The sequence below is a fragment of the Schistocerca nitens genome, chromosome 6, assembly GCF_023898315.1.
Source record: "Schistocerca nitens isolate TAMUIC-IGC-003100 chromosome 6, iqSchNite1.1, whole genome shotgun sequence".
In the NCBI taxonomy this organism is placed as follows: Eukaryota; Metazoa; Arthropoda; class Insecta; order Orthoptera; family Acrididae; genus Schistocerca; species Schistocerca nitens.
The window spans coordinates 282,921,050-282,940,348 of NC_064619.1; the positions used below are offsets into that span (position 1 = coordinate 282,921,050).

The 19,299-nt window shown below is 37.5% G+C and overlaps 1 protein-coding gene across 1 annotated transcript in view; it reads left to right on the forward strand.

Annotated features, from left to right (window-relative positions):
• The first annotated feature begins 1,561 nt into the window (after positions 1-1,561).
• Positions 1,562-19,299, forward strand: part of LOC126262386 (GPI ethanolamine phosphate transferase 3) — a 75,059-nt gene continuing 57,321 nt past the window's right edge. Inside the window, exons 1-2 of the mRNA XM_049958985.1 lie at positions 1,562-2,494; positions 2,625-2,695. Coding sequence (XP_049814942.1) covers positions 1,680-2,494; positions 2,625-2,695 — 886 coding nt within the window. The 5' untranslated portion in view covers positions 1,562-1,679. The remainder of the gene's footprint in view (positions 2,495-2,624; positions 2,696-19,299) is intronic.

Genomic DNA, 19,299 nt, shown 5'->3' on the forward strand with positions numbered 1-19,299 from the left:
ACTACTTTCGAGTCACTATTGGTATCTCATAAACTCACTTGTACCATTCGGCGCTAGGCTAAGCGAATTGACGTGACGTGACAGCCAGTGTGAAAACACCTTGCAGTAGTAGGGATGTGACGGTCCATTGATGTTTTAGTGTGAATCAGGCGTTAAATGTTTTAAATGAAGCAAAACGTTTGTGGTCTGAATAAATACTTTTATTAGAATCGCAGAAGAGGAAATATATCCCATACTACTTGTGAAACTGCGGTTGTAGAAAAGAGGCCAGAAAAGCAAAAAAGATGACATGTCAGCATTTCATTTCCACTTGGAGGCAAATTCGCACTAGCTGTCACGTCACAACATTCCATCATGTATAGCAAATGGTACTATTCAACAGGCCGTCAACGGATTGTCACGTCAAGTCACGTTATGGTTTCTCGGAAAGAAAATTTTGGCGGTCTTGTTGTCTTCGAACATCAAAAGTTAACTTATTTTCACCACACCTATTTTTTTTGTAGTGGATCTTGTACATATTTGTTTTTTTAATATTATTTTTACTATTAAGTTTCTTTTCGTGACAAATTGCAAATCTTCCATGACGATCTGGATATTTTTCCCATCAAATGTTCTTCCATAAGCTAGGTCAGATATCAGAAAGAGAAAAATTATGTATGTTTGACAATTACAGAACACAGCTGATGCCCTACACTGTATGTAAATAAGAACGTAAGTTGAAGCAGTTTGAATTAAATAAGATTTTAAGTGAAAAAGTCAACTTCAATGAAGGAGAAAAATGCAGGTGTTCATGAAGTTATTAGTTATGTGAGAGAGAAACACAATGGACAAGATAAACAGAATCTATTTATCCCTTATAAATATTGTTCGATGCGTTTATTGTATATTTTCGCTAGCAACTAAATGCTAATGTTCTGAAATGTTGTTTCACATCTGTGTATTTAACCACACAATACCGATTAACAACCATGAATGAAATGCACCTCCATGTCCGCAAAATACGTTATGAAATTTGCTTTGGCCATTAATAAACTTTATCTTTGTCAGTTTCTCAATTCTAGAATTCCGATTGTACACTCCGCCTTTTTGTATCGTGGTTCACTGTTCGGTACTTCGGTAGTAGGCTAAACAAATTGCGTGACTTGACGGCGAGTGTGAATCGGCCTAGACAACCTCTCTTCTTTAGTGGAGTAGTTTTCGGCAGATGTTAAATAAAAATATACATTATGTAAGCAAAGTAACGGGTATAAAATTTCTGTGAAACAATTATTATAGCAAGTAGCCAACATGAAGTAATAAAACTTTACAATTATGGTATTTAGTCGGATGTTGAATTGGAAAACTCATCACTATACCAATCTTCCCAGATCAATTACGAACATTTACTTAAAAGCTTTTTACACATGTTGGAGTCTGCTGTTCATCTGTTATAACATTATGGTATTATAGTGGTTATACGTCAGAGCATCTGAATTAGAAAGTCCTTGTTTATATTCCGAACTTACTGTTTCATCTCTGAGTATAGCTTCTTTCCCGGAAGATGCGTTTACGTTGCCTGCCCTGATGTAAATATAAATATACCCCACCTCCCCGAATGTTTACGCCGTAAGGCACGGTAGTGAATGGTGTGTGGATGATGGCTTGAAGAGTGATTGTGTGTAAATGGGGTAACCGGCAGCATGGAAAGGGCGTGGAAGTATTTTATTTTGTTAATTTGGTTTTCATATTTACTAGTAACAGGAATTTTGCTTTTCGGTCGCGGTTTTCTTCTTACCAGGGAATCATTATTTCGGAATGATAGCACTAAACCTAGTACAATTTGTGATTTATACGTTACGAAAGACAGAGTCGACAGTTTAAGTCACTCAAGCAATGAGGAGACATTCACGGACCAATGCACTGCACAACACGAATCTATTTCAGCAGTAAATAGCTTTAAAGTTATACTGATTGTAATCGACGCTTTAAAATTTGATTTCGTTTCCTACGATGAGAACGCCCAGGAAACACCCTTTAAAAATAAGCTGACCGTAATACGAGATTTATTGAAGGAAAAACCCGAAAGAACCAGATTGTACAAATTTATTGCTGATCCACCGACAACAACAATGCAGCGCCTTAAAGGGATGACAACAGGCAGTTTGCCGACTTTCATTGACATAGGCTCTAATTTTGCTACTCCAGAAATCAATGAGGACAATGTCATAGACCAACTGAAAAGGCACAATAGGAGCATCGTTTTCATGGGAGATGACACATGGTCTGGGTTGTATCCTGGCCGCTTTTTAAGAGAATATGCGTATCCGTCATTCAATGTATGGGATCTGGATACGGTTGACAGCGGTATTCAGACACATCTTTTGCCAGAAATTAGAAAACAAGATTGGCATTTGATAATATCGCATTTCCTGGGTGTAGATCATTGTGGCCACAGGTATGGACCACACCATCCAGAAATGGCAAGGAAGCTCAAGGAAATGAATCATGTAATAAGGTAAATAGCCTACATTATTGCATTTGTTTGTATATGATAAGAATAACCAACTCAGTGCAGTGTGGATGCATTTACCAAAGAAATTACTTTTCTACTTTATAATTCTGGTATGTCTGTGTCTTAATTTCAGTGATGTTGTTAACACTATGGATAATAATACAATACTGCTTGTTGTTGGAGACCATGGAATGACAAATACAGGTATGTGCCGAAACATAACCTGGGATTTTCATCTTAATATTGTAATCTACTCTACGAGCTGCATGGGAAAAGATTGCGAGCAAATGGATAAATGGGCAGCAAAAAAGACATAAGAATTGAGCCTTTTGTAATACAAACATTTGTAGATTCCCAAAAATTTGACCCCCCCCCCCCCGTCCCCTCCAGTTTAAGCTGCTGTAAATTTCCCAATGATTGGAAGTATGATTTTCACCTGCCCCATCTATGTCTGTCTTTATGCTTCTGTGATTCCTCAATGCTTCAGGTTTGTTGTCAATCAAGGCAACTTTGCCATTTTTCTTCTCCCCGTTTTAATTCTTTACCACCTCGTTAGGCTGAAATTATTCTTTGTTTCAACTATTTGTTGACCATGTGTATCTTGATATTACCTGTCTGGACTGACTCACCATCCCTGTGTAACGATTGAAATGTTGCACTCAGAAAAAGGATAAGGGTGTTAGTATTATACATCACATAGCTGTAGGAGTATTTTATTTTATTTCTTTTTTTGTTTCAGAAAAAGGAAAGAGAAATGTAAAAATACAGTGTGAAGGTGTTGCATGGAATGTTGATTGTTTTATTATTATTGTTTATTTGTTACATTTTTTTTACCAAACCCATTCTCTGTGAATCTAAGTAATCCTTTAATGTATAGAATATATTACTTAACAACCTCTTTAGAATTTTTTTAATCTCCTGTGGTAATTTATTGTACAGACAGAGTTGTTTGTACAATAATTAGCAGTGTTATTTCTGATGTGTACAACTGGTTGGTAAATATACTCACAGTGTACAGTTAAAATCCTGTGTTTTGAAAAATCTTTACAATGAGCTCTACTACTATGTTTGTTTATTATTTTTTATGGAAATTTTCTGCAGTTGGAAAATAGTGTTCATATTTTGTGCACCTCTCCCCAGAAAAGAATGCAGTAGCTACGGATTGCATGTACATATGAGTAGTATGTAGGCTAACTAAAAGACACTGACTGTGTGTTTCACGCTAATGATGGGACTGTAAGTCCAGTAACATGCCTATGGCATTTTGCTTTCAAGTATCTGTGTGTTGACAAGACTGTTATTGAGAATTGATATTCATTCCTTTGCATCTCTTAGAACCTATAGAGATGTCAACTACATTCAATTTAACAGTGCCATTTCCCCCTCTTCAAACTGAAATGCATGGCACTTGTTTTCTTGATGTTCAGTGTTAGTTTATTGCCTACATGCAGGCGTACTTGCGTATGAGTTTTGTTATGATGTGGTGGTGAGTAAGTAAACTGTTGTATATCCAATAGCATCAGCTGCCTTCACTTGTCTGCCTATTTGGGTAAGTGTTGCATAGCTGAGTGGTGCATGCTTAGGGGCATGGGCATCTGTGCACTGTACAACATGTACATTAAACGAGAAATGTGTTAGTATTTTAACATTATTTGTGGTCATTGATGGAGGAGAGAAAAAAAAAAAGTTAAATTCCTTACTGCAACCTATTAGGTATAATTTGTTACAGTAGAGTACGTTTTTCCTCAGGGTTAAAGCTGTCTCCATACAAAATTACCTAGAAATTGGTTCAGCAGGTTATTCATGAATAGTAAGTCAATTACTTTGATTTACTGATACTTATGTGGAAGAATCGATTTAACACTTTCAGGATTGTGTAATCATTGTATACATTGCACTTAGAAGTGAGTGAAATGAGCCACGTACCAACAATATGACCAGTGTTTTGTTCTTGGGATGTGCCAGTCCCGTTGGAAAATAATATTAAACTTGATGGTGGTAGAGCCCGTTCTGGTAATTGAAGCCAATGTTATCCTTGCCGATGCCCAAATCTCATTTTGAGCTGAACAAATGAATCTGTGTGCCAAAGTATCCCATAACTGACACTTTTTGCAGAAAGGATTTGGTGGTACATTGAAGTTGTGAAAGTTCACTTTAGTTGGAACCTCCCCATAGATTACATCCATTCAAGTGGATATGACATCTGAATATAGGAATTTTTGATGAGCATTTTGCTGATCTCTGCTCCAGTTTGCCAATGGCTAACTCCTGTACAGCGGTTGTACTAGTTGAAGTTAAAATGCTTGGTGGTATAAAAAAAAAAAAAACTGTGGAGTGATGGAGGGATTCCTTCCTCATGTAACTAGACATTACAAATTATGACTGCACATGGCACGCTGGGGGTTCTGCGTTAGGCGTGAGTATTAGTAGTGACACGTTGACTGGACCACAAGACTCTGAGCTGTCTATTTATATCAGTGGTGTTGATGGTGACAGTGCTGAAGTGAAATCTGGAGTTATTAAAGTAATTAAATAGCATTAAACTGATGAAGAAAGAAAATAGATAGTTTGTAATTTTGTGCAGCCCAAATTTTATAATAGATGTACTTGTAATAACATCCAACTGCCCTCATAAATCTGCCTGTTACCTGCTGCTGTGCTGTCATATCATAATGAAATGTGGTCCCACTAAAGCTTCGCACATGCTACATGTAAAGGCATGATGTTTCTCTATTTGTTGCCCAGCATTTAAATAATGCCATTGTTATCAGTCTTAAAGCGTCTCAGAAGCTGTAAGGTCGATAGACACACAAACAAACTCCTTACCCTCTCCCTTAACACCCACATCCTTTTGTCTTTCCCTCTCCTTCCCTCTTTCCTGACGAAGCAACCGTTGGTTGCGAAAGCTAGAATTTTGTGTGTATGTTTGTGTTTGTTTGTGTGTCTATCGACCTGCCAGCGCTTTCATTTGGTAAGTCACATCATGTTTGTTTTTAGATATATTTTTCCCACGTGGAATGTTTCCCTCTATTATACACATATAACACTACTATACACACTAGTTATATATATATATATATACTACTGGAGATACTCTTAAGGCACTGGAGCCTGTTGACCGGATTTATCCTGAAAAAGACTTGCTTGTCCTATCGTGACAAGATATTGATGCTGTAGTGACCATGAACACAAGATTAGACTACTTATGGGACACGCAGAGGGATTTTAGGAGGCAGTATTTGGGCACTCCATACATTATTGGAATCGGAAGAAACCTTTGTGTTTGTTTGTTTGTTTGTCTCATGTTGTGTGGATAATGTTGCATGATAAATCATAATGACGTGAAATGAGGCATTTGACATTCATTTTGCAAATTAATTTGTAAATATTACTACATGCTGACATTTATAAGGTTATTTTATTAATATACATGTGTGAATTAACATCTCCTACCCACCACCTTATACACATTACTATAACAGAAATTCGTGTATGCCATAGGAGGAGTTGTCATGGAAAAACTTTTTCGTTTTGTTTTCAAATTTTACTTTGCTATCTGTCAGACTTTTATATCACTGGTTAAGTGGTCAAAAATTTTAGCTGCAGCAATGTGCATCCCTTTATATGCCAAAAACAACCTTGACATAGAGTCGAGAATGCCATTTTTCATTCTGGTATTGTAACTGTGTACAGCTTTGTTTCTTTTGAAGTTTAGTAAGTGCAGTAGGGAATAAATATACTGTGAAGCAGTAGTCAGAATGCCGAGCTCCTTAAACAGAGGTTTAAAAGATAACAATAGGTGAACATCACATACCATTCTTTCAGCATGTTTTTGAGCAATAAAGAATTACTTTCTTAAAGATGAGTTACACTAGAACATTATTCCATATGACATTAATGAATGAAAATGTGCACAGTATGTGTCAACTTATTGATTTATCCCCCCCCCCCCCCCCCCCCCCCCCCGAGATGGACACTTAAGAATTTTGAAGTTTCCACCCTATTTAAGACCATTTTCAGAAAACCAGTCAGTTATATGTGTAAGAACATTGTCTACCATTTCTTCTGTTTCTCTATGTGTGCTTGGAATGATTACAATACTAGTGGCATCTGCAAAAAGAACTAATTATGTGTTTTATAAGACGGAAGATGGTTCACAGATAGTTCACATATGAGGAACACTAGTGGACATAAGATTGAGCCTTGGGGAATGCCATACATGATTTCTCCCCAGTTAGAATTGTGTGTAGTACTTACTGTTTATCTTTTTGAGGACAGAATAAAGGTTTTTGCAGCACTGTTTGTAATACAGTTTGCAGTGACAGTTAGTCACATGAATTGAATAAAAGTTCTCTCGTTCTGTCTCATGATACTGTCTTTCCAAATGCTAACAAAATTTTGTTTCCATTTATTTTTCAGTTTATGTTCTGTCTAGATTAAAAGTACTAAAGGGCTGTGGAACCAAAACTAAAGAGGTTAACTATGTGCAGAATAGTATCAAGAAGGAATTCAACATTTTATTTATATTTTCTGCAAATCTCTTCCCATATTTCTCCCAGTAAATTTCCTGTTGTATTATGTCCGAATTCACAGAATCAGTCTCATCCGGACTGATGTCAAAGTTAAACTCCCATAAAGCCTTGTCCAAGGAAGTTACATTCTAAAAAAAACAATCTGTTGTTGAGGTTTGAAGTGCTTTGTCTTGTTTTGTCTCTGTCTTTAAGAGTAATAAACAATTGATATAGATCTCTGTAAGTGAACTTTGAAAGTTTCTTGCTATGTATCCATGGTAGTTACAAGAATTAAGTAAAATTAGTGCACAATACTTTAATGATGACTTCAATGGCGACTTTAATTTTAGGTAAGCTTAATGCATTAAGAAAACTTATTTTTCATAGTGTCTTACCATAAACAATTTTCTGCATTGTTATCAATGCAGCTACAATAACAACGTAGAACACGTTAAATGCTGGTACAGTGAAGTGATTGCTATTATTATTAACACAGTAAAAGTGCCACCAGTCTGCCAAGATGGTCTTGTGCTGTGGTTCAGTTAGAGATCTTTATTCACTCTGATAATAAAAGTAGAGATGTAAAGTTGCAAAGAATAAATGGCTACCAAAGTTAAAGACATTTTTATCTATATTAGCAAGCATGAATAAGTGTAATATCACTAAGCATGCTCTCATTAGCAACTTTCACAGCCTGAATTATGAACAAAACACACACAACAGTGGTGTAATATTGTACAATATTTATTATTTGTTACCAGCCAATTATCAACACCCAGTGACCCATAAACATGCTGCCTTTCATTCAATGATGCACCACCTAATATTCATCCCCATGAGTGAAGACAACTTCCATATGGAATAAAATGCAGTCAAACAAACAGCATCAAACAGTGGCTATCCTCCTTCCTTAGTGGACCCCATAATCCACAAAAACTAGAAACAACTGGTGTATTTACCCTGTCCTTAAGCCACACCTCAATAACACAATAAATGGTGCACAATTCCATACTTAGGAAAAGTTTCGCTATATGTAGCCAGAAAGCTTGAATCCAGGGGAGTAAAAACATCATTTTATGTGCACAACACTGATGGATTCTATTTGTCCATGATAAAGACAACACCTCCAGCTTTGGCAAAGAGTGGAACATGTAAAATTACGAGTAATTGTGGCAAATTCTATATAGGTCAGTCTGGCAGGGCAATAAGTATCCACTTGAAGGAACACTGCAGAAGTTGGAAACTAAGAGGAGACTATACTTTGTATACCATGAGCTTGAAGAAGACCATAGTTAAAAGTTGAAACATGAAGTATTACATCACATCCATAAGGGAAGGAAGATGAATTATGTTGAAACATTGGAAATTGATAAACACACATCCACCAACTCAAGATTAATACTGAATGATCAATACAGTTTTCTTATGCAGCACTTTGAACTGCAAATACTGCTCATAATCCCATCCAGGTCATGTAAATTACCCCTCTTACTCACATATCCCATTTTCCTTTACTTCAGTTACTGTAATTTCTCTTGGTGTGTTAAAAAGTTTGACTTTGTATAATCACAGCTGCTTCACTCGCATGCATAATGTCATTATTGTATCTTGTCTACTTGTAATTTAGGACCTATTAAACATGGGATTATTTTGTTCAGACACATCTTTGGAATATATCACCAAAGTTTATTGTTAAATTTTTTCTTTTATGTACAGCTGGTGTAATTTTATATAGTTCATTAGTTAATGTGCCACATATTTTATCTTTGTTAAACAGCACTACATCACACAATGTAGGCTTTCACGGCTGGTGTTGTCTTCAGTTGAAACTTCCGGGCTGAGAGGCCGTGGTCGATGTATAAAATTTCCACCTAACGTTTCGTCTCCATCTGCAGGAGACATCTTCTGAGGTCGTCCGGCTACTGCCACTGAGGCTCCAGGTACTCTCGCATTTACAGAGCTCATAGAGGGCCCTACCATTCGTCACGTGATGCCGACGTTATGCCTATCTTTGGAAGGTGTCATCATTCTCGATTAAGAGTAATCGATTGTCATTCTGCTGGTGCAACGTCGACATCCATATCTTGTCTAACTTTAAAACTTCCTGTTTTCTATTAAAATTGTTATGGTGTTTGCGAATCTCTATTGCTTCTCTGTACATGCGCACATGATAATGGGATGTTTGTGCTAGAACGCGTGTCTCATTAAATTTAATTTAATTTAAATTCGTTCCCATGCATCGCTAGTTCCACGCAGTTGAATTCATCAGATGCGATGAGAACTAGCGGAAACTAGCAGTAAGCTGTTATATCTCCATTTATATATCAGTAACATAATGCAGTGTTATGACTGGAATAAGGTGGACTGTCTAACGTTCGGGACCATGGAGCTCAGTGCAGAAATGGCAACTAATAGGCAGAAGAAGAAAGGTAGAAGTGAAACATCAGTCGCTGGAAACTCTCGAACTGTGACTAACATGTCTGCGAGAGACTTAACAAAGAGGAACATTCAGTTCTATCGAAAGCAGGCAACTTTGCAGTCACGCCACTAAAGGTTCCTACGGAGGACATTATAGCGAATGTGGAGGCAGGAATCTGTTTGTTATCATCGCATTTTGCGGATGAAATCGGGACTGAAACAGCCAGAATATTACGCCAAGCGAAACCACCTACCAGCAATTTGTCTCAAGCGGAAAGGAGGACACTGAGGGAGATCAATGCGGATAAGAGCATTATTGTACTTGCAGCTGATAAAGGAAATGCTACAGTTTTCGCTAAACACTGAAGATTATCACCAGAAGATTAGTGACCTTTTGGACCCCACTACGTATAAAAAGCTTCAGAAGGATCCTACAACCAAAATTTTGAGAAATACCTATCAACTGATAAAACAATCTTCTCTTTCTTTGGATGATATAAAACAACTCTGCAAAACGGAAGCTTATCCACTCAGACAATATAGATTCCCAAAGGTGCATAAACAACAGGTCCCGTTGAGACAGATTGTGAGTGCCATAGGATCTTCAACACAAGAGGTGGCCAGATATCTCGCCTGCTTGCTGCAACCATACTTTGGCAGAACGGACTGTTACATTAAAAACTCGGCTCATTTTATTGAAAAACTGAGGGAGATTAACGTCAGCTCAAGTGATATTCTTGTGAGCTTCGATGTACTCTCATTGTTTACCATGGTGCCTGTAAACGAAGCTATTTCATATATAGCAGATATTTTTCCGACTGACATAGTAACTTTATTTAACACTGCCTGACGACAACTTATTTCCAGTATAACAACGAGTTTTACGAACAGATCGACGGGGTGGCGATGGGAAGCCCTCTCAGCCCAGCTGTTGCCAAGTTATTTATGGAGATCTTTGAACAGCAAGCACTGCAGACTGCCAGAAAAAAGCCAGCTAAATGGTACTGCTATGTTGATGACACATTTGTGATGACACATTTGTAGTGTGGCCGCATGGTGAAGAAGAGTTGGATGTCTTCTTGGTGCATCTGAACAGTATTAACCCAAAAATACAGTTTACGACGGAGAAAGAGAGCAACGGTCAACTTAATTTCCTGGACGTGTCGGTGATTAAACGGGTGGATGGGATGCAGGGCCACAAGGTATATAGAAAGAACACTCATACGGATCGATACCTCCACAAGGAATCAAACTATCATCCTAGGCAAAAAAGAGGTGTCCTGAAAACCTTGGTGGACAGAGCCAACAAAATCTGCCAGCCGGCTTGCTTACAAGATGAACTAAATCACTTACAGTCAGCCTTCATGAAAATTGGATATACCAGCAAGGAAATTGATTGAGCCCTCGATCAAAGGAGAAAATAAGCCAGAAGTCCAGAGCAACAACGGTCACCTACAGGAAAAGTTTTCCTACCTTTCATTAATAAAGTCACGGACCGTATTGGGAACGTTCTGGCCAAGTATGGGATCGAAACAATCTTCAGACCCACCAAGAAGATTAAGGAATATTTAAGAACTGCAAAAGACGCCCGACACCCCCTAGCAACACCTGGGGTATACAAAATTCCATGCAGTTGTGGACAAGTATATATTGGAACAACGAAAACAAGTGTAAACACCTGCTTAGCCAAACATAAAAGAAATTGTCGCTTAGGACTCATCGAAAAATCGGCTGTAGCTGAGCATGTTTTCCGAGATGGGAACCACGAAATTAAATAAAATGAGACAAGCATTCTAGCATGAACATCCCATTATTATGCGCGCATGTACAGAGAAGCAATAGAGATTGACAAACACCATAACAATTTTAATAGAAAAGAGGAAGTTTTAAAGTTAGACAAAATATGAATGTCGGCGTTGTGCCAGCAGAATGACAATCAATTACTCTTAATTGAGAATGATGATGCCTTCCAAAGATAAGCATACCGTCAGCATAACGTGATGAATGGTGGGGCCCTCTATGCGCTCTATAAATGTGAGAGTACCTGGAGCCTCAGTGACAGTAGCTAGGCGACCTCAGAAGATGTCTCCTGCAAATGGAGACGAAACATTAGGTGGAAATTTTATACATCGACCATGGCCTCTCAGCCCGGAAGTTTCAATTGAAGAGCACTACATCACATTTACAATTAAATAATCCCTGTTGTTTTATTCCTAACATCAACATTTTTCATCTCAGGAAATGGAGATATTCTGTAGATGCACTAGTTTAAAATCTTTGAACCAACAGAATTTCATTGAACCACATTGTACCCCATGTTGGTGTAACAGTTGAAAACCGGTTCATGTAACAAATAATAAATATTGTAGAATATTATACTAATGTTGTCTTTGTTTCATTCACAATGTATAAAATATTCTATCAAGAACCAGTGGAACAGTCAGTCAACATAAAATATCTTAAATCGCGAGAAATATTGTAATCGCATACAATGACAGTTGCTACATCACATGGCTGTCATTCTTACCAGTTAATAAAAGAAGTTTCTTTACATATTGTGCTTGAGGCCTTGACACTCTTGCTCAATAAGCATGTCACATTACTGCAAAATACTTTTCCGTAAGTGTCATTTCTGTTTCTGGTAAAGTCAGTAATGTCATAGCAGCACTTCATAAGCAGATTATTACAATTGAAAACCAAACAGCTGACCTCCAGATATAGCCGCTCACTGACCTTTCACCAAGACAGTGTTCCAAGAGTAAAATCTGATATCGTTAAGCAAGAAACAAATAAAGTCAGTGAGTCGAATCGCCTACAATAGACTATAATTGTTCTGTCAGAAATGATGACACTGTGAAACCAGTCACCATCAATTTCAGTGCTTACTGACTAACAGTGGCAGAGAACATTGAACCTGTTGTTGTTGTTGTTGTTGTTGTTGTTGTTGAGTAGTCTTCACACAGAAGCCACATTCATTGTATCTTTCCACAATAGTCTCTCTTGTGCCAGCCTCTTTAGCTCCACATAACTACTACATCCTACTTCTACTTGAAACTGCTCACTTTAGTCAAACCTTGGCCTTCCACTACAATTTTGCCCATTACCAAATTCTGTCACTTCCTTGATTCCACCGGTCCAACCTATGCACAAAACTCTTTTTGCTTCAGTGTTATGCAGCACCACTTCATTAATTACTTGATTTACCCTCATAATCTTCACTCTTCATCTGGAACACTACATTTCAAAAACTGCTATGCTTATCTTGTTTATGCTGTTTATTGTCAACACTTTTTCTTCAATGTAAAACTTCACTCTAGACAGTTATTTTCAGAAAAGACTTCTTAACACTTAATTTTATATTGAATGTTAATAAATTTCTATTTTTCAGAAATACTTTCCTTGCAATTGCCAGTCTGCATTTTATATTCTCTCCAATTTGGCCATCATCAATTACTTTACTGCCCAAATAGCAGAACTCATCTACTACTTTTAGTGCCTTCTTTCCTAATGTAATTCCCTTAGCATTACCTGATTTAATTAGCTACATTCCATTACGATGCTATCCATTCCACTCAAATGTTAGTTGTATGCCATCTCTGACAGAATTGCAGCATCATTTGCAAACCTTAGCTTTTATTTCTTATTCCTGGATTTCAATTCCATTTCAGACTTTCCCCCATATTCTTTTACTGCTTGTACTGTGTACAAATTGAATAATGTGCGGCACAGGTTACAACCCTCTCTCTTTCACTTCTCATTTACATTTGTTTGCATGACCATGATGCACAGCAGCTGTTATAATCAGTTATAATTTTTTTTTTTTCATTTTAAGCTTACACCAGTTAAAGAGGTTTTTTCCCTTTTATTTATAAAACACTTTTTGTAGTCATTCTGGAAATTTAGGTAGATTATGTTTTTCCACATTTTGATTCTGTAGATTAAAAACAGTATTTCCTTAAAAGATATTTGCGCTATTTACTTACTTTGTCTCTGCCTCATTTTTACATATTCTGTTTGTGTAAGTAAATGTTATGCCAAATTTTGTAAGGAAATACTTTTTTAATTTATAAATAACAAAATGCGGGGACATGGTAAGTACCATATTTCCAGAGTGACTGAAGAAGGTGCTTAACAAACAAAAACAAAACAAGTCTGGTAAGAAATGCTCATTAACTACAGAAAGGTTAAGACAGAAAAGCCAATAAATAAGCGAGTGTCAAAGATTTACAAATATTTACAGTTGCTGTAAATGTCAGTTTGCCTCTCTTTAATCTATCTTCTGAGGTAAGTTGTGGAACTAGTGATTGCTTTGCATGTTACTAAATTTCTCCAAACTGGTGTTCCCCAGTGTGGTGTTGGTAACCATGACTTATTAAACTGTGGTTAGGTAATACACCTGTCAGCAACTGCTGTCTTTGATACTGGACTTATTATATTTGACTAGAAGGGTATTACATCTGTGTCATATCTTCTACAGAACAGATGGCACATTTCTTTCATGATTGATCCTCCAAAGGATTGTAATATTTCTGAGGGTATGTGATCTGCTTCATGTGCCGTGTTTCGACTTCGGTTTATCAGTGCTTCTCAAATTCTTCTCACAGTATTCCATCCCCCATCTCATCTTTGTCCAAATCCTGTCCATTTGCATAATGTTACCCTCATGTTTTTACCTTTTATATAGCCCATCACTACATGTATGGCTTTCATATTTCAGCCTCCCCTTCTTTGCTTAGTACAGGCTTGTCATCTGAACCCTTGATGTTTTTATAGCTACTTCTCTTTACTCCACAAGTTTCTTGACTTTCCTATAAGCAGCATGTATATTTCAAATAATCGTCTGTCCTTCTACAGCTTAACATTTCTTCTTTGGTCATTCATATGTTCCATTTTTGCACTTCTCATTTTACTAGTGATCTGTATTCCCTTTTGGATGCTCCATTTGCTAATTTTCTATTTCTCCTTTCATCAAGCAAATTAAATATCTTGTGTGGTATCTAAGGTGAATAATGGCCACTGATTTTATCTCATAACTTTACAGAGAAAATAAATCTGGGGGAGTGGAATATTAGATCCCAAGTTAATTTAACTGGTTGTTGCTCCTCTCTCTATCTCATCTATATACTTATCTATCTTCTACTGCATTTTTAATCTATTTCAGCCATTGCCTAAAGCTCTCTTTGAAACTCTCAGCGACCTCTGGTTATATCAACTTACCAAGCACCTATCTCATGAATTTTCTTCCTTACTGCAGCTTCTTCAGCTTTAATGTGCATTTCATAACTAATAAATTTTAGTTAGCATCCATGGCTGCTTGTGGGTGGTTTTTGCAGTGCGTAAGATGGTTTCTGAGTCTCTTGTGTTATCAAACCAGAGAAACACTTGAATGTCTCTAGAACTTTTCTAAGCGTACAGCCTTCTTTCTTGATTCCTTAACCAGGTTTTAGCAATGATTAAGTTGTTCTGTACACTGTGTGGAGTGTGAATTTCTGACTACCTGGTTATGATAACCTGTTCACTATGTTGTTCTTAGTAGTTTAACCACACTTGTATCTTCTTTGTCATTGTTATACCTACTCTTGTGTTACGGTTGCTTAATTTTGTGCTAACGTCTCTGTACTCACCTGATTAGAAATCTTGTTCTTTCTACCACCACATTTCATTAATTCCCATAATATATATCTTAAACATACCTAAGCTATCTTGGGTCTAATATTCCACACTTCCAGATTTATTTTCTCTGGAAGTTATGAGAGAAAATCGGTGGCCATTATTCAACTTCAAAAGGCAAAATTCTTAGACCTGTCAATAGAAAGAGCTAAAGTGCAAGAAATTAATCTAGTTTTGGAACCTGATGTGAGGACAAGGAGCCAAAGATCATGGCTTTCAACAACCCACAGTACCAACATCACAAGGCCATGATGGCTGATACTACAAGGCCAGAACAGTAAATAATGTAGACTGTTACCCCTCTAACTATTGGAAAAGGTTGCTGCCACTTTTCAGAAATCATGTGTTAATTTGGTCTCTACACAGATAACCCTCTGATGTGAATGCAGAAAGCATGTCTGTCTGTCTGTCTGTCTGTATCATTGAAACATGCAAACCACCCCTCTGTGGCAAGAGCCATGGTCCACGAGGTCTACAAACGATAGTTAAAAAAAGTCATAAAGTGAGTCCACAACTCATTAGACCATAAAAAGTTGCCTCTGATAGCCTTCCCCTTCCGTTGCCCATTTTGATTAATTGTTCCACCTTCTAGACTGGCCTAAACCTGGTAACTTCCGACCCCAGGCGCGCCCCTTGTACACTGTACATTGAAATACATCCTCTTTATTGCACCTAATTTCCTGTTTTGTCATTTAACGGCAGCCCTGGATGCCCGCTCTCTAATCCTGACTGCTCGACCTCCTGCACCCTGTTGTACGAGGCATATGTAACAACCGCCTCCCCCCTTTCCCAAACCCTGTATACATTTACAATTGGTGTCAGAAGTGCCCGTATACTCTACAGCATACAAGATGCTAGTGTCACCAGTTCTACAGTTTTGTTCCAGCATTTGAAGTCCTTATTGAGGAATCCTAATAATAGACACCAGACAAACTCGTAGACATGTTGCTAGGATCATAACAGGGTGGTATACTCATTATGGAAGTGTAACAGAAATGTTCATTGAACTTAAGTGTTAATCTTCGGAACAAAGATGACATAGTTCTCATAAAACACTGTTGGATAAATCTAGAGCAACTATATTTGAAGAAGAGTGTTTGCCCATTCTGCTACTACCTTTGTATATCTTGCACAGAGGTCGTCAGAACAAGATAGGTTACTTACAGAGACATACCGACAGCCGTTTTTCTTTTGGTCAGTTCACAAATGGAATATGACTGGGTATCATTAATATTAGTAAGAGATACCCTCCACCATGATTGTACAGTGACCTGTAGAATATATATATGTAGATTTACAGAGGATCATTTGCTACTACCAACAATACTATATTGCAACTCCATTCAATTCTTCCTGACAGTAATTACTCAGCTCTTAACAAACATTTTGCCTTGTTTCGTGGTTCTATATATATATAGCCTAATTTTGAGCATGTTTGTACCAAAACTTCAGAAAATTATTTACATTGGCCTACTTCATACACTTTATGGTAAACCTTTGCATTCCGTAATGCAGATGCAAGACGTCTGTGTGTGCTCTTATTTAGATCGCCACCGCCCGAGTGACAAATGTACCACAGAGAATTGTGCGAGTCTCTTTGTGGAACCAGTGGGACCGTAGACCAACAGTTAAGGTCTACATTAAAACAAAAATTGTGCTTTCATTCAAATATATTTACATAATCATTACAATCCAGAACTATCCAGTGGGTGGTATTCTTTGAAACTCTTCAGGGTAGACGGTTTCTATTGTCATTTCACTATAATTCTTTACAGATGAATGAATGTCATCATCAAAATCACTATCATTCTCATTTTTGCACAGCCAATCCTTAAAAAGTTCTAAAATTTTCTTTCGGAAAGGGCTGTGCATGAAGAATTAGCCTGTTGTTATTTCCTATCTTGAATGTAATAATTACAGCATTTCTCTCAACACAAAAGCTACACTTTGACATCTACTTAACACAAGCTTCACTAGATGGCACTAGTACGCAATATTGACACCTAGTACAGTCACATTAAGAGTTATGGAAAATTGTGTCAAATGAGGCTCGACATTGGATTAGAAATCAAAATTCGCAATGTTGAGCGCCACTTGCCATTGGAATGGAAATGATTAATGTAATTTTAGTTACACACATAATTAATACTTATTTCCTTGTTCCTCAAAGTAATTCATACACAATTTCAAATATTAGGCAGGCTCCACCTTTTTCGATGGAATTTAGTAATATTCATAGATAATTTTTATATTAGCCATAAAATCTTTTAAATTAGAATAGCTTAAAAGTTATTGCCTATTAGGTAAAATTGAACAATTTCTTTAATTAGTAATCTTGTTGTTGTTGTTGTTGTTGTTGTTGTTGTTGTTGTGGTCTTCAGTCCCTCCATGCAGCGTTCCATGATACTCTATCCTGCGCAAGCTGCTTCATCTCCAAGTAACTACAGCAGCCTACATTCTTCTGAATCTGCTTAGTGTAGTCATCTCTTGGTCTCCTGCTATGATTTTTACCCTCCAATACTGAATTGGTGATCCTTTGATGCCTCAGAACATATTCTATCAACCGATCTTTTCATCTAGTCAAGTTGTGCCACAAATTCCTCTTCTTCCCAATTCGATTCAGTACCTTCTCATTCCTTATGTCATCTACCCATCTAATCTTCAGCATTCTTTTGTAGCACCAAATTTCGAAAGCTTCTATTCTCTTCTTGTCTAAACTATTTATCGTCTCTGTGTCACTTCCATACATGGCTACACTCCATGCAAATACTTTTATAAATGACTTCCTGACACTTAAATCTATAGTCGATGTTAACAAATTTCTCTTCTTCAGGAAGGCTTTCCTTGCCATTGCCAGTCTACATTTTATATCCTCTCTACTTCGACCATCCTCTGTTATTTTGCTCCCCAAACAGCAAAACTCATTTACTACTTTAAGTGTCTCATTTCCTAATCTAGATCCCTCAGCATCACTTGATTTAATTCAACTACATTCCGTTAGTCTCGTTTTGCTTTTGTTGATGTTCATCTTATATCCTCCTTTCAAGACACTGTTCATTCCTTTCAGTTGCTCTTCCAGATCCTTTGCAGTCTCTGACAGAACCACAATGTCATCAGCGAATCTCAAAGTTTTTATTTCTTCTCCATAGATTTTAATTCCTACTGCAAATCTTTCCTTTGTTTGCTTTTTCTGTTTGCTCAATATACAGATGTCCGTCCCCAATGGCTGAGTGGTCAGCTCGACAGATTGTCAATCCTAATGGCCCAGGTTCGATTCCCGGCTGATGTTGTGTCATCAAATCAAACGTCTTGCACCCGGCAAACGGTCTACCCGACGGGAGGCCCTAGTCATGTGACATCACAATACACAGATTGAATAACATCGGGGATAGGCTACAACTCTGTATTACTCCCTTCCAAGCCACTGCTTCCTTTCATGCCCCTCAACTCTTATTACTGCCATCTGGTTACTGTACAAATTGTATATAGCCTTTCGCTCCCTGTGTTTGACCTCTTCAACCTTCAGAATTTGAAAGAGTGTATTCCAGTCAACATTGTCAATAGTGTTCCCCAAGTCTACAGATGATAGAAACGTAGGTTTGCCTTGTCAGGAAATGTAGGTTTGTCTTTCCTTAACCTAGCTTCTAAGATAAGTCATAGGGTCAGTATTGCCTCACGTGTTCCAACATTTCTACGGAATCCAAACTGATCCTCTTCGAGGTCGATTTCTACCAGTTTTTCCATTTATCTGTAAAGAATTTGTGTTCGTATTTTGCAGCCGCGGCTTATTAAGCCGAGTTCGGTAATTTTCATACCTGTCAATACGTGCTTTCTTTGGGATTGGAATTATTATATTCTTGAAGTCTGAGGGTATTTTGCCTGTCTCATACATCTTGCTCATGAGATGGTAGAGTTTTGTCAGGGCTGGCTCTCCCAAGGCTATCAGTAGTTATAATGGAATGCTGTCTACTCCCGGGGCCTTCTTTAGACTTACGTCTTTTAGTACTCTGACGAATTCTTCACCCATTAGCATGTCTCCCATTTCATCTCCATCCACGTCCTCGTCCATTTCCATAATATTGCCCTCAAGTACATTGCCCTTGTGTAGACGCTCTACATATTCCATCCACCTTTCTATTTTTCCTTCTTTGCCTAGAACTGGTTTTCCATCCTTGTATAGACCCTCTACATGTTCCAACAACCTTTCTG